The sequence below is a fragment of the Merops nubicus genome, unplaced genomic scaffold (genome assembly GCF_000691845.1).
Source record: "Merops nubicus isolate BGI_N331 unplaced genomic scaffold, ASM69184v1 scaffold9536, whole genome shotgun sequence".
NCBI lineage: Eukaryota > Metazoa > Chordata > Aves > Coraciiformes > Meropidae > Merops > Merops nubicus.
Window position 1 is genome coordinate 1 of NW_008612997.1, and position 27,181 is coordinate 27,181.

The window sequence follows — 27,181 nt, forward strand, 5'->3', positions numbered from 1 at the left end:
AAAACAACTGCTTTGACCACATTTCCTCTGATATTTTTAAATTGCAAAGACAAGTAAAGCAGAAATAATGGAAAAATATTTGAAGTGTATTAGAATAACGCCTCTTAAAATAGACAGTGGGAGAGTTCAAAATGTTAAAGGTGCTGCTTTTTCAGTTGGTCTAACCAAATACAGAATTACGCAGCATGACCTGTTTCAGCCTGTGTTTTTAGGTAATAATAACTTTTATTTTTAGCTAAAAGCAGTTGAATCTGAGGTTTTGCTGTAGCTATATCTGCAACCCATGTTAACATTTTAGCTGTCATGTTCTAATTTGTTTTTTTTTCCCCTATAGTGTTTAACATATACTGTAAACATGGAGAGTTTCTCCTGGTGTTGAGAGAATAATAGTAGGCATTGTGTGAGCTGCTGGAACCATACCTGACTCTGCCACCTGGAGTTTGCTGCTTTGAAATTAGTCGCTTAACCTGACACGGGGAGCTTCCCAGTAGCATTCTGGTTTTCATTCTGGGTGCACGTAGTTGCTTAGTTATACCAATATAATCTTCCCTAAATTTGTGCATTTTTATGGTGGACCTTTTGAGGTGTACTAAAGCAGAACAACCCCCTCCAAGGTAACTTCATGGAGATTTGCAGATGAACTTTGGTAATTAAATATTAAAAAATCTCCTTACTTCTCTATGTCTTGTCTTCTGTTGCCTTTCACATTAAAAGACAGCAGGCTGAAAAGGCCACATAGCTTCTTTCAGGATGTTTTCCTTTCTGAGACAAACTGTGATAGGCCACGGTTTCTCGCTTGGCACAATCTACAGAAAGAAAACTTCCTATCAGATCAAAGCTGTCTATTACCTTAAGAGACAGAATGCTGAGTACAGCTTGGTGGTTGATGCAAGCAGGGATGTTGCTCATCATCTGTATCACATCAAGTGTTTTTGCAGTTCTATTCAGTGGTACATCTTACAGTAAAGAACAGGGTAAATATAAAGAACTTGATTCTTAAGGTCTCCAGAATAAGCATTTCAGGGAAGAAACTTTTCTTACAAAATAAGCATGCCTCATAATTAGCTTTTGAAATAAATTCTGCATGTCATTGAATTTTATGCAACGCTGTATTTGCTGTAGAAGTTAAAAGAACTTCAAACATTCAAACCCCTTTATAATACCTCAGTTGAGCATTGTAATGTAAAGCAGTATCATCTTGAGAAAAGTTTTGGATCTTGACAGTACAAAAGTATTGCTTCAAATATATTTGTATACTAATCAGCACTTTTTCTTCTCTTCCACCTCATTCCCTCCCAGTTTAAGGGCTTCATCTTTGGGTTGCCAAATGGCCGTTAAGCGACAGCGAGTGTTGACTGCGAGGGCTCTATAAGCACCGCGGCTGCTGGGATGTTGCGGCAGAACGGTGGGAGCAACAAGCGTGGTTTGGGATTAGCCCGACTGTCTACCTCCAACTTCTTCACCATCTCTAATTCAGGAAATTGGGGAATGGGACGCAGCACCAAGAGCAGCTCTCTGAGCAGCATTAGCTCCAGCTCTGACTGCTATGATAATCCTGTTGTGGATCCAGAGTATATCATGCAACTGGTGAATGATGTCAGAAAATTTGCAGATGTGCTACTCTATTTGAAGGAGGCCATTCTTTCAGAAGGTGTGTCCGTTGTTCTTCATATTAATTCTTAGGTTTTTTGAAACTCTCACAATTCTGTATGTTTTTAGGTAGACTTTGCTGTGGTTACTTCCCCTTGCTCTTTACCTTCCTCCTTTACCCTCCCTTCCTGCCCGCTCCCCTCCCCCAACATGATGATTACGGGAAATAGTGGTTGTTAGTTTGGGTTCTGTATTTCCTCATCAGAAGACTGCAATCTGTTTCATAATCATAACAAGAGAAAATAGCCTTTTAGCAGGCTGTCTACGCTGATGCTAAAAGTTAGTGAGACAATCAGCTGACTAGTTTCTAACCACCCGATGGGTTTTGTTATTCTAAAGAATTATGGTAATTTTTTGGTGATGTTTCAGTTTCCTAGGGTGGTTTGGTTTGGGTTTTGAAAGTCTGTACATGATAGCAGTTTGAGTTTCAAGGTACAATGCAACTTTGCAGTTTCTTCCCCTACAAGGTAAGTACCATCTTCTGCCAGCAGGTGGAAACTGCGAATTTTCTTGCTTATGAGAAGTGTGAGGTATTGGGTGTTTCTGTTTCTTTGGGGAAATTATATTACTCCATTTTCGGTCATCAGCAGAAAAGCTTTTACGTAAGTTCTACAGAATTATATGAATAGCTGAAATGATATCCAGAGCAGTTTTATCTAAGGTGTCACAAGTGTTGAACACATGCAGGCACCTCTGAGCTTCAAGTGAGTCTGCGCAGAGCTGAAATAGGTCTGCCAAAAGGGACAGACAAACCTGAACAGAGCAATAGTCTGACACTAGTGGTGACTTCGTGTCCACAGCGGTTTTGCTGAGCATACGGGATGTTTAGAGGGTTTTGTGAGGTGGGGTGCCTGGTGCCTACTGACACTGAAAAGGACATCCTGTAGGAAAGGACTATCAAAATGCTGAAGTGTTCAGCTGCCACGCAGCAGTTGTTAATTAGTGTTCAGTTGCAAATTTTGGACTCAGAAGATCTAAAAAAACTTACACAGAAGACAGGAGTTGTCTTTTTATACTACATTTTGTAATTTGTGAAACAGTGTTGTCCATTTTAAGGATTGTTAATTTATAAAGGCGAGATGTTTCTTTTGCATGGCTGGGAGATGTTTTTTTGACCTCTGTCACCAGAATCTCATAACAGAGTGAGTACTGTAATACTGGGCTTGCTTACTGCTGGCTGGAGACAACCTCCTGGAAGCTGCATAGTCTGCATTGCATTTCTCCATCTTATTTATCTTTGGAAATGTTTACAGTTGTCTGCCCAAAAAATGACAAAATTTACTAAGGTGGTTGAACAGAATTCTTAGACATAAAATTTTGTCTCATAATGCTTGCAGCTAACTATCATCCTGAAATTAGTTGCCTGAATTATTCCCAGGTGGAATCAATTGCAGGGATAGGAAATTAGTTTATTCCATTTTAGACAGCATTAATCTATTGAATTGATGCAGATTTTGCTGAATAGTAAAATTTTGTTCTGAAGTTTATGAAAGGAGAACTAAAAAAAAATTTCTACTAGCTATGGGAAAGGAAATATTTTTATGTGTATATTCTGTATGCATCTTCAAGAAGTCCAGAAGTGGCAAGTACAAATGCTGGAACAGGGTTGGTGAGGTACTGAAACAGGCTTCCCAGGGAAGTGGTGGAGTTGCCATCGCTGGAGTTGTTCAAAAGACTTGTAGATGTGTCATTCCAAGCTGTGGTTTTAGTGGTCATGGTAGCATTGGGTTGATGGTTGGACTTGATCTTATAGGTCTTTTCCAATCTTAATGATTCTAGGGTTGCATCAGTGAGTGGTTGTATTTGCCTGGTGAGCATTCCTAGAGCCTGCTGCAGGTCTTTCAGCCTCTAACCACTATTCCCTTGGTTAACTTCTACATCTGCTGCTAGTGGTGGTATTGCCACTTGGGCAAATTTGTCTAAAAACTCCTTTCGGTGCATGGCAAGTTCTCTCTTGACCATGTGACTCCCTGTTTGCCAGGGCTGGCTGTTCCACTGCTGGGCTTTCCATGAGTAGGTAGACTGATTCCATTGAGTGCGTGTCATGAATTGTGTACCAGCTGGCGCGTGTATTCCCTGCTTGGGTTATCTGAGCTGCCTTGGAAGGGCCTAGCAGTCACTTACCCATGGTTCACTTAACATTCTCATGAGGTAGTGCTACTATCTTGGGTGAAAAATTTAAGTTATTTTGGATTATTACATGTATTTGTATCTAAACTAGATCGTAAGTGCCTTTGGATTATAGACTTGTACAGTGTTTTGTGCAATACTGATGCAAATCAATATATAACGTGAAGGCGAGAGTGTTATATAAATGAAATTTTCTGTAGATTTCAAGATTTCTCTTTGCATTACTTATGCTACTATAATGTAATTTCTTACAGTAGTCTCATTGTCATAATGCTGAGTATATTTTGGGTATTACTTGTTAAAAGAGGTAAACCTAGCATTGTAACTTTGATTATTTTCAGACTCTTAGCCAACAATGTTTGTTGTATAAACTGAAGTCTAAAATTGGTAATCTCCCTACTGGCACCATGCAGGAAACGTGTTTCTTAATGGTACTTAACATAAAAACCTGAAATACACCCCCCTTCCCCAAGATGAAAAAAAAAAAAAGCCTCCAAATACTGCTGTAGAGTTGAAAGATTTGCCAGCTGTTTGGATGTGAGGGAGCTGCAGTTGCCTCTTGTGTTGAGTGAAATACCATATGTTCCATACCCTTCAGTTCTTACTGTTTTTAAAATTCCCTTTTGAATCTAGCCATTGTTTTCAGTGTATGTAACAATCTGTTATTAGCAATCCAACCTGAGGTGTAGGATCAAGATACTTTACCAGTGTCTTCATGAAAGAAGAGGTCTGGGCATTTTTTGAACCTGGGTCGATGAATCCAGTGTTGTTTCACACTAAATTGTTCTATTTCATTCTACTTGGTGACAGGCTGAACCTGTAGTGGTGGAACACTTGGTGCGTCAGTCTTGTGGTCCAGTCTTCACTTATATTTCCAGCTGAATGAGATTGTGTCCTATGGCTGATATTAGTAAGGATAGTTATATTGTTATCATATCTTTGTGTTTGAACTGAAAGGCCTTTTTCATTTGTAGTGTTCATACTTTGAGGTCAGAGGTAACTGAAATACATTGAATATGCTCCAAATAATTCAATCTCCTTTCTGATAAGAAGAAAATGAAAACAGTTCCTTAGAATTCCCTGCCTGGAAGGCCTAACTTGATAGTATATGTTGAATCCATTCCTAGAAGACTCAGATCATTATTTGCAATCTGTGCTATGCTTCAGATTGTTCAGTTGAGTTTTCAGTTTTATGAATGGTATTCTGTATTCTTTATGGACCTCAGGTTTTGTTCTTATTTCAATTTTAATGTATATCCTTAGTACAAACTGTTAAGTCATAAAACTCACTAGCTTTCAAGCCATTCTTTGTGTTTTGAGTTCCAGTAGTAAGTTTTCAGCTATCAGCTGAGAGTGTGAGAACTTAGTTGTTGCCTTCAGCTTGCACCTTCAGGTAGGACATGAAGCAAAGTACAGTCTAAAGGCTGGAGCTATCTGTGGTCTTTAGAGGTAGTGACACTCACGAAGAGTAGTAACTTTCCATGGTGGAGAACATTTTAGGAACTGACCTCTCATGGAAACCTGCTGAGGGTTTAACAGCCTGACCACAGTATGGAGAACACTGAAGGATTTGAAGTGTGTGAGGTATACTTAAAGTAAATCCTGTAACTTGAAGAGGTTAATTCTTGTCCCAAATAATGGGTTTAATGTCTCTGCAAGTGAAGTTGATTGACTTCTAGATCCATAATAAGTTCTTTTGGAGAATAGGAGATCTGGAATAAATTGTATATACTGTCCAGTCTTTTCAAAATGCAAGATGCTGTGCGTGGTAGAATTTTTATAGAAACCATGGAAGCCACTTTTGGGGACAAAATTTACAGGACCTACCTTTACAAACTTCTCTTAGAGAATTTATCTGTTCAAAAATAGTATTGCTTATTGCATAGATAGGCAAAGATGAGAATCTGTTTAAGACTAGGTATTTGCATATGAGACTGGTGACACTACAGTCCGGGCTGTTACTGTATATAATAAATTCCAGTTGCTTTAAGCAAATGATGCCACTCTGTGGTCTTTGCTCAGATGAGATTAATTTACTCAGATTTTAAGGGACTATACAAAAGAATATTTAGGACACAGTCTGAGTTCCTAATTAGAAGATATTTACCAAGTCTTTTACTGTTAAACACTAAATAGTAGCTTTTACTTGTATGCCATCTGAGATAGGGGAAACATTCCTGTTTGCCTTGTCTGAAGATAGTTAACTACTAGTTTTGTGCCATCTGCTTTTTTTTTTTTTAAAGAATGTAATGTATGCTTCATACTGTAAAGCCTGCCATTGGGACTGTGGGAAATACAGGGTTTCATTATGAATAGCTGTAAGGGTAAAATTTGCATGTGGTTTAAAAGTGCAGGAGTAATTATACTTGAATATATAATCTTCTTGATTGTATTTCAGAATATGTTTTAGAATTATTGCTTGCTTTATCACAAACTTTGAAGTAATCTTCAAAGTGATATTGTGTGCTTCATGGGGGTAATTAGACATCGTTTTCATGAGGAAAGACCTTTTTTTCTCAAATTTATCTATCTTCAACCAATGTAAATTTTAGCTTATTCTGAAATGTGAATAAACCCTTTTCCCCACATATCTTAGAAAACAGAACATCAAGATAAGGCTTTTTGCTTTCATCAAAGATTTCTCTTTGAAGATCAGATTTTGCTGTCTGGTTTCTTAGAGTTTGATAAGATTTTTATTTATTTATTTTTGTTTCAACTGAAGCAGAGGTAAAAATACTGGTGCAGCTGGATGGCCTGGTCAGGAATGTCTGCATCCCCTTTATAGTAGCACCAGTACTTTCAAAAGGATCAGGAATGCCACCTAACTTGAAATCTATCAGGTCCTTATTTCTAAAGGATAAAATATTCAGCCCAGTGGGACAGTTTTAAAGGTGTGTCAAGTTAAATAGTTTCCTCAAAATAAAGAACTTGTAATCTTTAGTGACTTCTAAACCTTGTTTTAGCACCGTGAAGATTAGTATTAATCACATGCTACGCTAAAAGCCAGAAGCCATCTACTGAATATACTGCCTGAGAGCCAAAGATGAACTATTTCTCTCGAGCCCTTTCAGGCTTCAGAATATGTACTTTTTTTAGTATTCTCTGTATTTTTAATACAATTAAGGCCCCACTTAATTTTATTTTCTTAGAGTGTAAAACATTATTATCCTTTTTCTGAGGTGGTATTTTTAGAAGTCAGTTTGTCCTAATTTGCTAGGGAAATCTGAAGTTTGTTAGCCATTGCAGTGAAGATTACAGATTGAAATTATGATAATTTATATTACTAGGTGTAATTTTGATGTTTGTTCTCTATTCCAATTTTTATGTTCCTCAATGAAAGGTGCTGTCTTTGATACAAATTCAACTGGATGTATTTACTTGTCTAATGACACTTCATAATATAAGTGCTTGGTAGGTGGGTAAACTGTTCTAAACAAGGATCTGATAAAGTGTTTACCTTTCTTTGCAACAGTTTCTGGACAGAGTGTTTTGGTGTTTTTTGTAGTTGATGTTTTGAGGGAAGTTAGACTGATTTCTTTAAGATTTTGGTGGAAGATAGTGCTGGTTTTCCATTTGATAGTATTCTGTGTTCTAAATAAAAAAACATCTATGGGAGAAGGGAAAGTAAAATGCTGTCAGGGTGGTTAACTTGTGGGGACAGTGAGAACATAGTGATTATCAAATGCATAAACAATCTACTTATGAATTGTTTATATGACCTTCAAGAATCCTTGGGAAAAGGCAGAGGAATTCATGAATAAAGCTTAGCGTATTGTTTCTCTTATTCCATGTAGCACAAAAAAAAGGGAAAATAAGCTGTCTAGTAGATAATAAACTCTATTACAGAAATAACATTTAAGGATGTTGACAAATAATCTGAAGTAGAATTTTAATGTTAATCATTTCTAGGACCTATCAAAGTGTTATATACTTGTAATATTGGAAGATTAATTCTGTAACTCATTATTAAAATATGACCTTCATTTGTACTTTGTAGTTCTACTCAAAACTTTGGTCCACAGGGAACTAACTGCATGTTTTAAATGTGTTAGCCTGTAATTATGTTGTTCTTCATCTTGCTGAACCAAGTAAGGTGTTTTCTGGCACCATTCACCAGAGGTGAATTCAGACAGTTTGTATTTGCTGCTTTGGATGTTCTTGTTCCCATAGCAGAATCGTGACCTCGTGAGCCACAGTAGCAGGGATGCCAGGACTAAACCAGAATGGGGCAGGAGTAAGGCAGCTGGAAGGAGTAACTTCTGAAGGTGCTCCTGGAGAAATTACAGGTTTTTCTTCCCCACCAACAGCTGAAATGATGGTACAGTTCTGTAGCTGTTGAAAATCTGTAAGATACAGCTAAATTTTTTTTCCTTATAATAAGGCTTGTTATGCTTAAGGTTTTTTTCAAAACATGCTAATAGTGTATTTGGGCAGTTGTCATCTCACCACTTCTTCCTGGCCCTGGCAGTATTTCTCTGGTGACTGCATAGCAAGCCCATTGTGGGGGCAGATGTGCCTGAAAACTAGTCATAGGAAGAAAGGAACTAGTTTTCAGACAGATAATTTCCGTGAACTGACTGTAAGGTTGTATGAAGTACACAGAAAGGGATAAGACGGCTGGCAAAGGAATGAGTGGCCAGAGGTTAAACTGGAAGAAAACTCTGAAGGTCTAAGCGGTGTTGGTGTGGCATTCCACCATGGAATTACAGCATACATTACTAAATCCTGTACCAACTCTTTTGTCTCTTATATTAAATACCAAGTTTGACAGCAGTATATGAAAAATGGGAATAGGAGCATGGAGAAAGCAGCAAGCAGGCAATGCCCTTTGTAGATGGTAAATTAATTTGCCTTCTTAGTTCTGAGCTTGTGGCATATTTGAATTTGACACAACTTTTAACCTTGCCTTCATACAACCTGCTTCTTACATGCAGAGACTTTGGTCCTTCTATCCTTTCTGACCTGGAAATTCCTTAGTACACCCTGACACATATCTCCAAGTAGTCGTCACTTCTAAATATTAGTTCTGTCAGTCTGAAATTGAAACTGTGCTTTGACAAATGTGAAATAGCCTTTCAAGCTAAGAGATGTAAAGGATGTAAACAAGGATAAGAACAAAGCAAATACTTCCTTAAATTTTTTTAGCAAGTAAGTTTATAGCTTAGAATCTGTTGTGGTGAGCAGAGCCCGCCCTAGGCAGGGATCGGCGTGCGGAAGATCTCGCAATGTAACGGAAAGGTCAGACTGCCCACAAGACCCCTCTGCTCACCACAACAAGAATCTAAGGTCAATAGTAGTGGGTTGTTTGGTGTTTCTTTTTAACAGCTCCTGATGCTTTTTATGGCAAAACTTAGAGGAAGAAAAAAGACAGGCATGTGAACTGCTTCTTTTAGTTGGCCTCTAGGACCACAGCAAGCCAGAAACCTCCTGGCCATTTTCGCATGCTTCCCTCACTTTTACACTTTTCCTTTCTCCCTTGTCTCTCATGAGCAGAAAGCACTGAGATCCCAGGTTGTGAGTCCTGTTCTTGTCCAGTGCCAGATTGCTCAAATCTGCGAAGTTCTGCAAAGAAAGCAGTTTGATGCACTTCAGAGAACTCTGTCCATAAAAGAGCTACTGAAGCCTAAAGGAAGGCAAGCCCACAACAGTCCAACAAAAAGTAGTTTACAGTCAGAGTTTATCAGAGACAGCCGTAGCTACAGACCATACTTTTTCCCAGGAATGTTACACTTAAACCAGGAGAGAGAACTTTCCATCTTTCTTTCCATTTCATTCCATATTTTTCTGCACCCTCTTTTGTTCAAGCTTCTTGTTTTCTATGAGTCTACCATCTTACAGACTTTTGGTAGGGAGTCTTAGACTTTCAAACTCTGTTACCAGAGCCAGAGGAGCTGGGCATTTTCTTTTGCATTTTGGGTTTGCAATATTAGAGCACTGCTTAATTAGTCTGCAGTCAAGGAACAGTTCTGCTGCTTCCAGTACTCTGAACAAGCAGAGGAAAAAAAAACCCAACCTCCTCTTGAAGTTCAGTCCAAGCAAAGCTGTGTTCTTCATGGTCAAAGTGTAAGCTGCCTGTTACGTGCAGGTTGCTAATGTTGGATAGTAAATGCTGTTTCTTCAGTTTCAGGGAAGATTGAAGTTAAATAATAACTTAGTGCACCAGCAGATAAGTTTTTGTCTGATAGTACTACCCCTCCCCCAGCTGCATACTCCGAATTCCTTCAGAACAAATGTTCACTTGTTGCTATAGTGTCTAAGATCAGCAGTTTCGTTGGGGGTGTGTGTGGGGGGGTGTGGGGTGTTTCTTGAAGGCTTGTGGGTGTTTAAAATGCAAAATCAACCTTTATGGGCAATCCAGATATTTTTTGTGGACTTAAATAATTAGCATACCTCTCATTATGAAAACTCTGAGCTATTGATAAAGGTGCATAGGCTCTTTTACAATGCAAGGCAAAACTTCATTTTTCCTTGTTTTTTTGCATTTCTGATGTACAAAAGAATCTCTAAACACTTAGCCTTAGCTAGTTTGTTAATTAGAGTTACCTTCCCTCTCTGTCACAACAGCTAGAGTAAGGAAACTGAAATTACAAGATTATCAAGATGAAAGGTGAGTAGTGAGGAAGAGGATGAATAGTCACATTTTGTTTTTTGAATGTAAATGTAAAGTTAGGCCTTTCAACTACAAAAATTTCTTCTAATATAGTTTGCAGCTTAAGAAACAAAGGAACACTTGACACAAAAACTTGTATCTCTCAAAGAACGGACCTAACACTTGAAAGATAAGATTTGGTCCATATCCAGCGCAAAGCCTTTTGTTCTTAACAGCAATTCTATGTACATGTTGGAGCTTCTGTGTTTAAAACCAAAACAACCCTCCCTTGCCCTAAATTATTTTCCTATTCTTGGAAAAATGTGATATATCCACAAAAATATTCTATTTTCTCATTTCTGGTGCATTGATTTATTGAAGTTGCAACATAAAACAAGAACATCAATACAAGTGATTTTTGCATGCCAAACAACATAGAGTTATGAGTTGTGACTGTCATCTTAATGATCTTGACTTCATTAAGATTTGATACACTCCTTTTCCACTGGTTTCGTTGGGAGTGTTCTTTGTTTTTATGTAGCTGGGTCACAGAACCAAAGATGACTTGTTTCTTAATTCCAAGCAACTGTTCATCTAATCTGGCAGTTGCAGTGGTTTGGTTATGTTTGATCCAATGCCTCTTAGTGGTTTGGAGTTCGAACTGCACAACAGCGTGAATTTGATACACAGCTGGGACCTTGATCTTTGTAAGTAGCTGTTTACTTTTTTTTAAGGAAAGTAGTGAGTTTATAAGAGCTTGTTCCTTTGTCTCCCTAAAATGCCCCTTTTCGTAGAAGATTGAGGTGATTCTGGTAAGGCTGTAGAAAATAGTTACATATGAGGTAAACTGTCATCTTAATGACATTCCTTATAGAAGTGCAGCTGAAAAACATAGGCCTTGAGGATTTTTTTTTTTTACAGAGGCTAGGATTTAGCTGAATAAAAGTTTTTTCCTTTTTACCATTTTTTCCTTGTTTTCTCTTTGAAGGTACTTTCTTGGGTTAATCTAAAAATATATGTAGGAATTCTTATCTGCCAATTTTGTTTGTGCTTATGTCAACTTAAAGGTTTATCAGACTTGCCTCTTTAGAGTTATGTTTCGTGACTAAAATACTTCAGATATTTGAGCAAATCCAGATTTTGCTTAATCGTGAAATGACAATGAAAGCCCAATTATTGTTTAAATTTCAAATGCTAATGAAAATGTAAGTTCCTTAAAAAGCTGTTCACTGCTCCTTGCAAGTCTTATTTCTGGGATTAGGACACTCAGTTACGTATTACTTTTGCCTGTGAAGCAGCATTTAAAATGTCTCCAGTTGCTTTAGTCTAGAAAACTGATAATAAAATGAACTGTTTATTTGAGTCACTGAAGGGAAGGTGCAGAGTAGTAGAACCAGTACTGGTCAACAAAGGGCTGTGCACAAGTCGGTTGACCACTGATAGCAGAAGAGCAGTTGAAGGAAGTGTTTTTTTGGAGGGATAGTCAAATGAGATAGTCATACAGATGTTTTTTGCTTCATTTGCTAAGGTGCATTTGTTTATATGAAAGCTTAGTAGCACACATGAATTGCTATAGTGGAGTGAAGACAGTTTGTGAAGGGCCTTGAGAAAGTGAACATGATAAATAGCTTACGCCAGGGATGAAAAAGGGGAAGCTAACAGTAGGATCACTTTAGCCTGGAGAAAAGGAGACTGAGGGGTGATCTCATCAATGTTTACAAATATGTAAGGGGTGAGTGTCAGGAAGATGGAATTAAGCTTTTTTCAGTGTTGACCTGTGATAGGACAAGGGGTAATGGGTGCAAATTGGAGCATAGGAGGTTCAAGGCGAATATCAGGAAAATGTTTTTTTACTGTGAGGGTGACAGAGCACTGGAACAGGCTGCCCAGAGAGGTTGTGGAGTCTCCTTCACTGGAGACATTCAAAACCCGCCTGGACGCCTTCCTAGGTGACCCTGCTCTGGCAGGGGGGTTGGACTAGATGATCTTTCGAGGTCCCTTCCAACCCCTATGATTCTATGATAAGATTGCAGCGTGATCAAATTAAAATGCTTTTGGGAATTCATGTTTAACCCCTTGTGTTAAGAACTGGCAAACAAAGGAAAGCAGTAGATTTGGAGCATATAAATAAAGTGGATCCTTACTAACGAGGGAAGCTTGTTGTACAACATTAAATGCTGCATGCCATTGCATGAAAAATTAAGTGCATGAAGCTCCTGTTCAGATATGTAGTTGACCAAGTTGTGCCTGTTTCTGTTATAATTTTCATATTCTGTAGCTTTTACTGGCCTGCTCATCCTTTGGTTGTCTTTTTGATCTGGCATTGACTAGCTAGAATGAAAACTTCAGTGGTACTAGGGGGAAGCAGCAGTATAAATCCAGAACCAGAAACCAAACGGGTTCTGTGGTTTGTCTTTTTCACCTTTCTATTGCAAGATAACTGTGAAGAAATACTACTTAATTAAACAGATAGTGAGCTGTGCAGTGGGTTACTGTTGTCTTTTGGGGTGTGCAAGTGTCAGTGTGACATCAGTTACTGCTATGATGACAGTATTGTGGTGTTTCTCCTTACATGAAATCATCAAAGATGTTTTGGTGTGAAGCATCTAATGCCAAAAAGTTACACTGCAGAGAGGGTTGACTATTCCTGAACCTAGGAAGTGGGAAGATTTGAGAAGTATTTACTCTTGAGCGTTCAAATGCTTTAGCACTCTGAGTCGCCTGTGCAAGTTGAATAGTCAGGCTGTACTTTCTTGGATGGTTATTTCAGAAGTACTTCAATGCTGGAACTTCAAATAATGCCTTATGTTCACTGGTTTTCTAAGACACTTGATACTGGCTATTGCTTTAGTAATTAAAATCTAAGCTGATTTTATCTAACTTTTTTCTTTTAATTGACAAAACAGAAATGGAATATTATCACGTCCTATAGCTGTCCATAATTGTGTTTAAAAGATCCTTTAAAAGAAATGCATGAAGTAATGCACTGCTTGTTTAACACCATATAATCTCATAATCCTGGTTTTGTGTGGTCTTTTGAAAACTAGGTGGGCTGGCAGCAATAAAATAGCTTCTTCATTCAATCAGTGACTTAGGCTAAAAGTGGAAGGAGCAGCCATGTAGAACAAATAGTATTTTAGACTAAAAGTAAAGTGAGTTAAAGGTTAAGTATTTTTCTTATAATCTCTTGATGCAGGTTAGCAAAGGTTAAATTTATTTTCTTTTGAATTAATAAAACTATCCTACTACCCTGTCTGTGTGCTGCTTTGATATGTTAAGATAACTTTCTGGGGATAGTCTTTCCTTTTCTGACTTGTGAATTCCTGAACTTTCAGGAATTTGTGCTGTGAAAGTTCAGTGTTGCTTCATATGTTTTCAGAACTGGAACCAATGTACAAGGAGCATAGTTGCTTATAGCATAAAAGTTTTCTCATTTTATTTTAATAGTGGCTCCCATTTACAGCTATTCAGTCCAGGGACAGCTGTACTCCGTTGTAGTGAAATGCCTTTGAATAAAAAATAAGTAGTATACTACTAAAAGCATATTTGCTAATCCTGATGGATATGACTTTCTGGGGAAATATGACTGATCAGGCATATTGCAAATGTAATATACAACTTGCATAACGAATATCAATTGATAATTTACAGTTTCAACTTAAAATGTGCTCTGAAGGTGCTGAAACATTATCTTCACCTAGTTTTGTTCTTAAATTCCTGGAAGATTTCGGGGAAATTATATAAACAGTGGCTAAAATAGGCATGTTGCATGTTCACTCTCATTTGTCAGAAACGGGTAAATAGGGAAACTCCAGCAATTTTCATTACTGGTTTTTGGTCTTTAAATTTTGGGTTAATAAAAGATTATTGTATTCTGAAGATTAAACTGCATGGCTGAACACATCTAGGTTAGTTGACTGGAATCTCAAGGCTAGTAGAATACAAAAGTTGAAGGAATGTAGCATACAGCATATTGAAATAGATTCATGAAAAGCGCATTGTGGTAGTTTGTTTTTTCCAAAACGTTTCCCTGCGTACACAAATGGGGACTTCATCTATGAATTTAAATGTGAAATGAATGTGAAGTAGCAACTGTTGTGGTGGTATCAGCTGGAAAACCAACAAGATGAAAATATTTAACTACTTTCAGTTAGACAGAATTAGATTATTCTCATTTATTTTGCATGTACACCATCTAATTTCTTGACTTTTGGGAAAGATTTTTTTTTTAAGGTCTTTTTTTTTTTATAACTAATTTCACAAAATGAACCTGGTCTTGGTTTGCTCTCTTTACATATGCAAGAAAGACTTCTTACGTAAACCTTGGCTTTTCAGAAGTACAGAATTAGTCCATAGTTAAAATGAGGTAGGAATGCTAGCCCAGCATCAAGGGTTAGAGCCAGACCAGCCATTGGAAGAATTACAGATGCTCTTTATTAACCTCTCTCCTTTCTCAAAGAAAGGGAATAAGGAAATTAATGGATTGGAGAAGAAAACTAAACCAGTTCTAAAGAACATAAAAACAATAAAATGAAATACATACAAATATATGCAAAACTCAATATTAAGCTCAACCCCCTGATGACAGTTATGTCACCATCACTACTGATGCTGTTGACAGGCATTGGGGAAGTCCCAGACAAACAAACCACTACAGTTTAATGTCAGATCAGAGGCTAGTCAGCGTGGTTGAATCTGTATGAATGGATAGACTGATGTATTTTGGCTAATCCCTGATAGCAAATGACAAATCTGAAAGGTCTGTTTGGGTATTGGTGGTATATGACAGAAACTCGTCATGCTAGAATTCTTACCTGGAAGGCTGGACTAATGGGGGATAATTTTGTATTTTATCTAAGAACAACTTTTCTGCAAAGACTCTAAGCCTGCACTTTCACCCTGTTTATTTCAAAGTCAGGAGAGAACTGCCAGCCTTAAGATATCAAAAAAAAAAACCCCTGTAAACACCAGGTGCTTCTTCATTTGAACCTAAACTTATGCGACGTAATATTAAGATGAGATTTAGTAGTTTATCAGTGAATAGGCAACTGACTTCCCAAATCTGGAGGGTTTTTTTTAATTATAAAAACATTATTGCTACTTTTAATATACTGTATTCAGTTAGCTATTTTCAGGAAACTTGTGTGTTCTCACTGAATTGGATCTGTGTATTATTCTTAAAAAAAAGAACTCCCAGACTTTTAATGCTTTAATGTCAAATGTATGGGTTTGGTTTACTATTTTTATAGCTTCCTTTTCTTCATTCCTAATCAAACTTCACATCCTTAGATTTTTCTCCATAGAAATAATTGTTTAGCTGTTTATTTTTTATAAACTGTAACTTTTGATGCAATGTAATGTGATTAAAACATTGGGTGCAGTGGATTCTGGAGCACATGTTGCCAAAAACTGTATGAATTCAGTCTAGTGTCATTTAATGATGCCATGACAACAAGGGTTGCTGTGATACTGATTAATAAAAAAGTTAGGAATGACTATCTTGCTCTTCTGGAAGCTTCAGGTATGAAGTTTCATGGCATAGAGATGGGTAGGTAGCTTCTAATTTTGCATCATAACACAGGATTGAAATGTAACGAATTCACTAGTACCTTTAGCAGCTTCCAGCCTCGCTATAGATTTTTAGAAGGATAAATTAGTCCAGAAATTTTGTGGTTTTGTTTTCAATGAATTAAAATGTTTCATTCCTTACATCTGTAGCGTGTTTATACAGTCAAATAAAGGAAGAAATATGATAGCTAAGACTGCTGTTCTCTCACCACTCCTGAACTGTGGCCACCAATCAAAATATTGATAACACCAGTAAAGGAAAAAAATACTGTTCATTTGATATCTATACAACTGATGAAAATCACATCTAACCCATGTTTATTGCCCTACAAAAGGTTCCTTGGTACTTGACGAGACAGCAGTGACAGAGGTCAACTTCACTACAGTCAAATCAAAGTGTAAAAAGCATGCTTATCACTTTTTTCCCTGTCTGATTAGTTCTTGTTGTATTTTGAGTGTGGTAGTGAAGTCGGTCAAATCAGACAAATATGGCAGACTGGTAGTCATGTTAGAATGGGGATGACGGGGAGGAGGAGGGCAAAAATAAAATGATGGGTTAATTTGGAACTGTTTCCCAAACTGCAAATGTAGGAATTGGGTGACTTCCACACATTTCATTGTTGTGTGATTGTTTTGCCTACTCTGTGATGCTCACTGGGAAGTCTCATAGTCTGGATCAGGTTCAGAACTGAGCGCTGACAGTTTCCTAGTACACAATACAGACACAGATGAAGATGATAGTAACGTGATTTTAGTTTGAAGTGTTTGTACTTTGGATGAGCTTCATTACAATGTGGATGGGGTTTTTTTAACCCCTGACTTAGGTGGTGTAACTACTCATGCCATCTAATTCTTTTCCATAACATAATGGCAATAGGTTGTAATTCACCTTAATGCCAAAAATTAGTATCTTGGTAAAAAAACGTCTTTAGCCATGATGTTGGTCTTACAGATTGAAATGTTGGTTACTCAAACCTTTTTCTTCTGAATCCTTCCAAGAGTGAAAGCAATGAGGAGCTGACTGTTAACAGATATTAAAGAAATTGCTTCCCCATTTGTGTGCTTGCTCTCACCACTACCCTGCAAGACCTTTCTGTCTGGCAGCTTCTCCCTTTCTCCTGAAGGAGACTGGGAAAGATGTGAAGTAGGATTTAAAAATGAAGTCAAGGCTCCTGTGTTTCAGTGGAAGTAAAATGAGAGCTGAAGTAGGAAGTCCTCAGCTTATCCCAGGAAGGCAGCAATTTACAAAGGGAGTTCTCAAAACTGGGATTAGACCTAGCAAGGATGATGGTTAGTTTCTGCCACAGGCTATGGCCCAGTGGTTTTGTACACAGCTAGCATTTAAGTGTTCTCATCCAATTTGCATTTATTCATCTTCTTAAACTAGTAGTAACATGAAGAGAGAGTTAGTTCATTGTAGATAATTCACAAAGACAAGGCATTTAATTGGGTTCATGGAGAAACTATTTTCACAAAAATACAAATTACCTTTGTTTATAGTAAGATTTTCATAGCAAGTGAGATGAGTTTATATATATTCCCCCCATAGTCAAAAGATTGGTCTATGTATATAAACTTATGGCTGCAGAGAGTATGTATGGCAGGTTGTTTCACACTGATAGCATCTTTCACTGTAACATTTTTGAAAGCTGTTGAATACATCAAGTAGTCACATCTTTCTGCTTGTACAAAGCTTCTTACAGAAAGCAGGATCTTATTAGATGGCATGAACTAGAATATTTGATTCGAAAGTCTCATTTGTAATCTGACTTCAAAATTTTTTCATGCTTGTGCTACTTTTCATTTGGTTTATCTAGATCAATATGCTATCTTTCCTCTTCATCGTTATGACCAGCTTAAGTTCTAGACAAACTTTCAGCCACAGCAAAGCAGTAATTGTATTAGTGGTTCCCCTTCTCTTATGACTGGTGGAAATTGGGTAGTAGAGGGAGAGTCTGCTGCTGTTAGAAAGCATTAAATATTCTAGATGGAAAAGCAGTAGAGCAGAACGGTGTGTGTATCTCCTGTATGGGTCTGGCCAGCAATGTAGGATATGCAGTGGCCATGGAGGGGGAAAGCTGTACATTAGAGTGTATTTAAACTTGTCCTGGCAAACATTTGTTGAAATAAACAGCTTCAGAAATGTTTGGGCCAACAATAAATCAGGTCAGACAAAAGAATACCAGCCAACTGACACAGCAGTGCCTTTCCTGACTGCATGTATTGTGACCAGCCCTGACTTGGCAAGGAGGGTGACTGGCGCTGACAAGCCTGATGAGCAAATTTTTTGTTTTCCTTGAAGGGAATCCATAGCTGTAAGGCCATTACTGCTTGCTAATATTTACTAAACAAAGGCTTCCTGTTGAGAAATACTTAAAAAACAGATAGCTTATGCTGCTTTTACATTAAAGATGGGTGAGTGATAAAATGTGGTCACCGAAACCATCGAGGAGTGGAGTGCTAATGAAAAGAGAGGTGTCTCTGAGTGGCACTGAGATGGTTTGGCTAACGCTATTGGGCTTCCCAGCTCTTTTGTTATATCTTTCTTGTGCATGAGGTTTGTCAGCTTTGAATATGCACTTTTTCACCTTATTCTTTCCCCACTTCTCCTACAGAATATACTTGTGTGGTTGGCTTTGCATTTTGAAAGAGCTTGTTTTTAGCTAATGTAAATGGCAGTTTAAACACCAATGAAAGCAGATTCATAGATAGGCTGCTAAACTTTCTCTCTCCACCCCAGTTTTAAAAGCTCTGGGGTTTTGGGGTTTTGTGTTTGTAGGTTGTTTTTTTGTTTTGTTTTGTTGGTTTTTTTTTTTTTTTGGAGGTGTAGCTAAACTTGTGCTCAGAGAGATCCTCTGTGCTGCAGGATCATAAGCAATTGCAGTCCTCTGGTCCCAAGTATTATCTAGTCTTGTATGTTGCTGTGATTTGTGTTATTAAGCTGGAGAAATATTTTTAAAACTGATAGAGCACCCATTGGTGGAGGAATTTGCTGTTTGGCTTCATCTCGATAAATGAACATGTACAGTGAGACAAAGGACAGAAGAAAAACTGAAAGTAAATATTAATTTATATTGCTAAGTCAGATTGAATTGCTGCAGGAACTTCTTGGAAACACATTTCCTCATGCAGTCTTTTCACTATAAACAACATTTGCTCTACCGTTGTTTCGATCTCACAGCCATTTTTGGACTCCTTAGTATTAAAGTTGTGTTTCTGTCAACCTGGCATATTTAGATTGTGTTACAACCTGACGTTTATTACTCTGTCCTGAACAGGAAATCTCTGTTTTAGTGTCTGTTTGGTGAGTATCAATAGCTGAAGGCAATGTAGTTGTGGTTCCTGATGGCTTCTGCCCCCACTCCTCCCCAAGCAGTAATTGTCACAGACCTTTTGTCTTCTGGGGGCAGAGAAACAATGTTTCAGATATTTTGTAAACAAATAATACAGTGATGTAATACAAAGAATTCTCAGTTGGGTGTAGCCAGACCTTTGGTTTTGAGAGTACAAACAACTAATCTCATGCTTGAATGCGTTATTTTAGTGATAGTGTTCTTCTGGATGGTATGATAAATACCTAATTGAAGTCAGTAGTTGTTTTTAACTGACACGTCCCTTTGAAGCTTATTACTTCTGTTTCAGACTTGAACAGGATTTTTGTCTCTTCTCCACCCTCCCACTTTGCTTTTTTCTCCAACTCTGTTGGTCTGGTAAGATATTACCAAATCTTAATACCAAGAAACTGCACTTTGGTATCAGATATGCCTTAATTAGTCTTATGTATTATTTCTTTTTCTCATGTTGACCTAACTTATAAGGAGCCTCAAGAGGCTGTTTGATCCTGTAATGACAAGCCTGTAGATGTGGGTCACTCAGCTTCCCAGAATAATTCATGCAGTTTGCCGTATGCCTGTGATGCACTGCTTCCTGAGGACTCTCAAACTGGGAGTAAACTGTAGATTGGTTTGGCTGCTTTCCTCTCTTGTTTCCCCTCCTCTACTTTTTAGGGGTCGAGAAGTTTACCCACCATGTCGCCAAAAGGACATGGGTGTGGGCTATGTGCAAGGGTATTCCAAATTACATGATTAGGAACTCTTCTTTCCAGCCACAAGTGGACATCTGTGCATTAGAAGACAGGGACACCTTCATCTTGGCTAGGCAAGAGATGCAGTTGTGGTCAAACGGTGCAGTTGTGGTCAAACTGTGCACTTGTGCACACTGTCTCTAGTCAGTTGACCTGACTTTCCTGTGAGGATTGCATATATTCTGGTTAGACAGAACCCCAGCTAGTGAGGAAGGTTTGTGGTATGTAGCCTTCAAATGCTTCCATAAAAGCCTGTCTATCCCAGTCATGACCTCCATAGACTACCTCCTCCTTAACCATTTAAAAACTTCAGTCTACACACTAGACATGTTTCTTAATGAACACATTGGAGCTACCTTTCACCTGTCTAGTATCTTATTTCCTGAAAATAACGTTACTGTAATTTTCACCTGTGTTTTCTATTTTGTCTGATCCACTTTGGGTTTGTGAGCATCAGTACAGCTCTGCCGTCTTTCTTTTTTTCCCATTGCCCGGAGCTGCCCAGTGCTCCCAACAGCATTTATTCCTGCATTGATGGAGTACAATTGATGTTTTGATGGATTAAAGCCCAAAGGGACCATTAAAATTATCATGTTTCATTATGACAGCTATAGAATTTCTCCAAGTGTTAGAAGGTGGCAGTGGCCATGATGGCTTAGACTAAAGCTGTGTCTAACTTAGTGTCTGAGCTCCAATGACTGCCAGAAGTGCATCGGTAGAAAAAGGTGAAAATGGTAATATGGATATATCCTCAGAACCCTTTCTGATTAGGGGAGTTCTTGAGCTGTTTCAGGTTACATTGCTTCTTTTTGTACAATCCTTAGTAGTTCAGTAGACTGAAGAATGTAGTAGTTGAAAAGTTGTGTAAGCAGGTTCAAAAGGCATTAAATGAGTTCTTATGAGGTTTGTAGGCAGCTGCTGAAGTGCATAGGAACAACTGTGGTGCAGCAGTCATGGGTGCTGGGAGACTGAACTGCAGGAAGTGGCCAGTCTTGTCTGGACTCCTAAGCAGCATTACCCACTGCTGTGTTAAGGCACAGGCTAGCGGACCCATGGCCTGACCTGGTCAGGTGTTTGTTGTCTTGGTAGTAGTAACCCACAGGGAAACTACAGAAGAACTTGTCCAGTGTCCGTGTAAACTTCTTGTGGAACTGCTGTGTTTTGGCAAGAAATTCCACAGGTCTCTTACATAGAGACTCATTCTTTTCTGTTTTGCATCTGGCTTCTGCTTCATCTGTTTTATCATCCGAGTTGTGTTACACTTAACTGAAAGACATTGGTAAGCAATTGATTCTACCCACTATTTTTATGCCTTTCGTGATGCTCTAATATCCTTTCACATGTGCTATAAGTCATCTGTTATCCAAGGTCCCGGCTTCCCCTTTTGTTGCTTGCTTGGAAACTGCTTCAAGCCTGGCTTGCCTTTGCCATTAAGTTCCAAACTCTGAGCTACAGTATGACTTCAGATCAGTGTGTGTTTATCATAAACCACACCTGCTCCTAATGTGTATGTACTGAATCATAGCTGCATTTAGTATCAGCCTCTTGACATTTTTTTTTTGCCTTTACATTGTTTTGAGTCCTCAGTTAAAAACGATTATGTATGTATGTAAACGAAGATAAAGCCACAACTATGTTTCTTTAATAAATTACATAGCTTTCTTAGTTTACTGCTGTGTAACGTGGGTTTTCTTAGACTTCTGTGTATTGTATTATGTATAGAACTTCCTACTTTCATCCCTCAGGAAAAAACAGACAAAATGCTGGTGAACTCTAGATAAAGTTTTTGCCTTAGTCCACTTCCTGACTCAAGGTTTTTACATATATAAGCTTGTCTGAGTTGAAAAAAAATCTCCTGATATTTTATGACATTTGACATCTTGGGAGATAAAGCCTGAAGCACAGTGGTCCTCAGAAGGCTTGATTTTGCACTTGGTAGAATCACTCGTAGTTGGTGTGTAGTTCCCCCACCTAACCAACCTGGCAGTAGTGGCATGCTGTACTGACGAATTATGTTGTACTTTGTTGATTCCTCAGAAAAATTTAGGTGCCTCTAGCGTAAATATAATTTCTTGTAGCCAGAACAAATTGGTCCAGCTTTAAAACTGTTCTCTGAGTACCACTGGATCAATTTGCACTGTACTGTAATTGTCTCTATTGACCTGTTTGTCATCATGGCCACAGAGAACACAGAATTGCCATTCCTTTTTTCATCAGTGGGGAAGTGAGTCAGCTTGTATTAGATCCTCTTTTTATTTTTCATGAGCTAGACTTTCCTGAATTTGAAAGCTTTTTACCACAACTTGCTACGTAGCACTCTAGTGCATGTGAAACTTTAATTCTGTGCAGCAGCATCTCTGCTGTAACCAAATGGAAGAGCCTGTGGCTTAACCTGTGCCATGTATGCAACAAGAACTATTGTCTTGTTTGGTTTTGTTTTAAATAAAGGGGAGGAGATGGGATTTAGTGGTGCATAGCAAGAGGCATATGCTGTAAAAAACATCATCCTATATGCGAGTATGTTGAGAATTTTTGTCAACAAGCCTAATTCCACAAAGTAATCTAGGTGTTCAGCTTTTTTATCATGACTGGCATGCTTAAAGACATACCTTTGCAGATCTAGACTTATCTACTAAAGATGCTTAACATTTGGCTGATACTTGAATTAAAAGCTAACCAACGTTTGCCAGAAACGTTTCTTTAATTCTATATATATACAGAAAGTGTTGAGATGTATCAGGTGAAGAAATACCTAATGAGCAATCCAAATCTGCTTTTCTTGACACTTTTTTTTGAATATGCATTAATATCAAAATGGTGGTTGATGAAATAATGTGAGGGAAAAAAAGGCTGTTTAATTCAGAAACCTTAGAGTATTGATGTAGAATCCTTCCTTTTTTTTTTAAGTATACTTGCTTGACTTTTTGGGAATGAGCTTGTATGCAAGCAGCATACAGCATTGCAAGTAAATTGTTGGCAAATGGTAGCATAACACTTTTAAAACAATTCCTTTGTTCTAAGCAGGCCAGCTTCCATATGGCCTAGACATCAATGCGGCTGAATGCCATCAAAATGGTTTGTAATGTAATTGGGTGTTAATTCACTGTTTTAAAGTCGTTTCTCCCTTTCCTTTTTCCACAGAAAATCAAGATGGCCTGCATCAGGTAGTGCACGAACGCCTGGGGGAGTTGCTACGTGTTCTAAAAGCAGTGATTAATAAACATCAGACTCTAAACTCAGTTGATATTCTAAGTGCTGCAGGAACAGTTATTGCAAAAGTAAAAGGTAAGGAATTACTACCTTTCATAAACTTAGAAAATTTTAATTAGTGACTTGCCTGACTCTGTTTTGGACTTCTAGGTGGGTTTCAATGTATATAGAAGAAACAGGGGGAGGGTTGTTTTTTTTTTTAAGAGCAATAGCTTAACACTTGTTTAAAAGCACTTTTTCTGAGTGAAAAATAATATTAAATAGCTTGTTCTCCTGTCAGTGTAATAAAATCCTGCCTCTAGGAACCTATCTGTAAACCTGCCCTGAATTCCAAAAGCACAAGGCTTTGATATTGAGTTTTTCTTTACCTGTATATCACCTAACAATATCACAGAATAATAAACATTGCATTTTCCACTTCAGAGATTTGCCAAAATCTTTGCTTAATTCAGCAAATTTGTAGGGATGGTATTGTATTTATATCAAGTAACAAAGTATCTAAATAAGCAATCCAAGTCTGAATGGCTATAAATTCCACAAGTGGCTCATAAGCGTGGTAAATGTGGCAACAGCAGCAGCAGAAAAAGCCTTACAGACATGTGTTAATACTTTCCTTTGCTAGCCTTTGCTGCTGCACTTCTCTGCCTGTAAGACAAATGCACATGCTGAAGCACACAGTTGCTCTAGCCCCATAAGTCATAGCTGTTGCTTCTCTCTGTAGCCACTGACTGTAGCACTCTCTGCTCTGGAGTAAGTCCAGCATGTTACTGTAGAACTAGTACAGTTCCTTCCATATGGCATGGAGAGTGCTTTGAGTAGGGTTAAATCTCCCCTATAATTTCAGTGGATGCACAACAGTGTTCAACTGCTCTTTCTTTAATTTAAGAAACGTTGAGGAGAAATTACTTAATTATGCGAGTAAGTCAAATTACATCAATATTTACTAAATCAGGTTTCCAAAAACTATTGCAATAGTATCTGTCCTCTATGGAGTACATAGTTGATCAACATTGTTTACGTTGTCCAGGTTGGCCACTTCAGAGTGAAGCAGAAGGATTAATTTCTTTGTCTCCCATAGTAACATTGCTGACCAATTCCATAATTATATTGGCCTTTTTGTCAAATTTTGTGTTCAGTTTAAATTCTGTAAGGGCATGGTCACTTTCTGTAGTTCTAGTGCTGAACCATTTCTGGATTTGTGTTCTCCCTCCTACTCTTCTACTTCTGATGTGGAGAATTAACCACTTTGTTGAATTACATAATCCCATGCAAGTACTCCAGAGTACTTGCAGCCATCTGAATTTGATGCTATACTTTTTTTTTTCCCTGTTATTGGTGCACACTGTTCCATCATACAGTTTAAATAACACTGAACTCTGGGCAGACACACTGGTGTTTCATACATTATTGTTTTTATATATACACATCTGTTTCTACCTAGTTTGGTTCTTTGAATAGTTACTTTAGGATTCCTTAATTTGTCTTGATAGTGAACAGAAGAAATAACTTCAGTACTGAGCCTTTTTTTGGCAATGCAGATATTCACAAATATTGTTGAGCTTTTTTCCCCATGAACAGATTTTAATTCATATAATTAATGTTTGCACTTGAAATAAACTGACTACTAACATTTTCATTGTGGAGTTCACTCACTGTTAATATATTGATTTTTGAAGAGCTACAGTTCTGGAGGGATTGCATGATTTTCTGTATGGAAATAAAAACTTGTTAGGAAAGCACTGTGCATATTTTATAACTACAGAATTTTAAGAGTAAATCTGCTGTTAATTGTTATAAGAATGCCACTTGAAACAAAAGCTGTGTAGTCATGTCTTCCAGTTTTCTGTCAAATTTGTTCAAGTGGATCAAGTTATGAGACCATACTTTAGGTACATGTAAAAAGTCTGTGTTCAGCCACAGTTCACTTGAATTGTCTTAAATATGATCTTGTATGATGAGAAACCTCTCAAAGAAAAAGGCATGAAAAGAGTTGATTTTGTTATGGTAACAGTCTCTGTCCTTGAGCTGGAACCCTGCTCTAGTTTGACTTTTTTCCCCCCTCTTGGTTACATTACTCTGAATAATTTTCTCACTGGCAACAGTTTCACAGTACTGAAAATCTAGCTTTAGGACTCTTGCTGCAGGGTACAAAGTACAGTGATGATACCGTGCACGGTGCTGATCTGATACAAATGTGTCCCTCCAGATTGAATAACTAGATTAACAGTGTTTTCTGATGGAGTAAAAGGTTATGGCGTACAAGTGTTTTTCATAGTGTTCTCACCGAGCTCTTTATCCTAAGCAGCGTATGCGCTGGACCCAGAGTGGAGAGGCTGGTGTAAGCTGCCTGGGTGTTCTTGGGCTGAAGCAAACACGAACTCGCGCTGTGGTGCGTGGCCAGTTCTGTGGTCCAGAGCTGCGTGACCTGGCCTTGTGGAGTTCCCAGGTTTATTGCAGGGAAAGGGAGCTCTGGATCACAGGAAGGAAGGTGATCTCGGTCAGTCCTGCTCCAGTAGCATTTGATATAAACAGGTGCTTTCATGTGAAGACTTTAACACCTGCCAGTGTTTGCTCAGCCGTGTGTTTTGTTCCTCATGCGTTTGGAGATGGAAGTGGGGAGTTAAAGAAGTTCGGCTCTTCCCAACTAGCACTTCAATCCCATGTCTCTGAGAACACCAAAACCTTTGCCATATGAAAACAACCCACCTACCTACCCAGCACAACCTGTGGTATGTGCGAAGGCAGTTGGTCTCTAGCACCTGCTTGGTTGTAGCAGCTGGTTTTTGTGCGAGCACCGTACTGCTCTCTTTGTATGCACACTGAAGCCTGTGACTGTTGGAACTGAGGTAGATGAAGTAAAAATACAGCATGTTGTGATGAATTCTAAGCATATCAGACCTCAAGTTTGCTTACAGTGGCCTGTCAGTAACACATGCGTTCACAAGTTTTCAGCTGTGGTTACTTCACTAGAGGTAATGAAACTTTGGAATAAACAGGAAGCTTCAAGAATGTGAGGAGCTGGTAGGACAGAATCAGTATCCTTTTTCCAGTGTCTTCCCAGGCTGCATTAGTGTGACATTATGAAAGAAGTTCATCTGACTCATCTGTTTCTTGTCATTGAAGGACAGACTATAAAAAGACCTGGAAGCAGTCTGTATCTGTAGTCAGATTTATGACTAGGAAGACGATTAACCTGGCACGGAAAATTTCTGATGTTTATTTAAGAGAGAATGGAATAGAAACAGGCTGGGATTTACATGTGATGATTTTTTTTTTACCCCCCCTTTCAGAAATAGAAGCATAACTGGCTTACGTTCTAGAAGGACCTCTTTGAATCTTCACAGAACGCTAGGGTTTCAAATCTACTTCATATTTGGAACTTCATATAGGGGCAAATGGTTATTTTAACAAATTACTGGCTTTGTAACTGATTTCATTAAGAGCAATAACTTCAAAGCCACTGACTGTCCATGATTCTGGCTTGTGAAATATAAGTATGACAAGTTGCACTGTGATTTAAACATAATGTCCAGTACAGACAGACGACCCCGTTTAAATTACTGCAAGTGGGTATATTTTGAATGCTAGCAAAAATTATAGTGCTTGTGCCCCTCCTTCAAGCCTTTCAACCATTTCTCAAGTCCTTCAGTGGGAGTGGTATGAATATGCTTGTAGTTCTGCTGTGGATGTCTAATGCTTTTCCTTTCTTCAAACAGTTGATGGCTCCAGAATTCATGGTTTTTCTGATCCCATGCTGAATTCAAGTTTATACTGGTTTTTTTTGCTTTAAATTGCACTTTTTGACTTAACTGAATCACTAGAATGAATGAATTTCTAGTAAAGCTTAAAACTGTGTTTCTCCTGTAGAAATTCACTTTTTAGATGTGTTTTTTTCTAATGGTTCTGCATCAAAGTTAAATACTTGTAGCACAGTGAAGTAATTTCAGTCT

The 27,181-nt window shown here is 38.1% G+C and overlaps 1 protein-coding gene across 1 annotated transcript in view; it reads left to right on the forward strand.

The window, feature by feature from the left end:
* The first annotated feature begins 1,305 nt into the window (after positions 1–1,305).
* ARHGAP29 (Rho GTPase activating protein 29) overlaps positions 1,306–27,181 on the forward strand; it is a 48,415-nt gene continuing 22,539 nt past the window's right edge. Inside the window, exons 1-2 of the mRNA XM_008941747.1 lie at positions 1,306–1,651; positions 23,163–23,306. Of these exons, the coding sequence (XP_008939995.1) occupies positions 1,390–1,651; positions 23,163–23,306 (406 nt within the window). The 5' untranslated portion in view covers positions 1,306–1,389. The remainder of the gene's footprint in view (positions 1,652–23,162; positions 23,307–27,181) is intronic.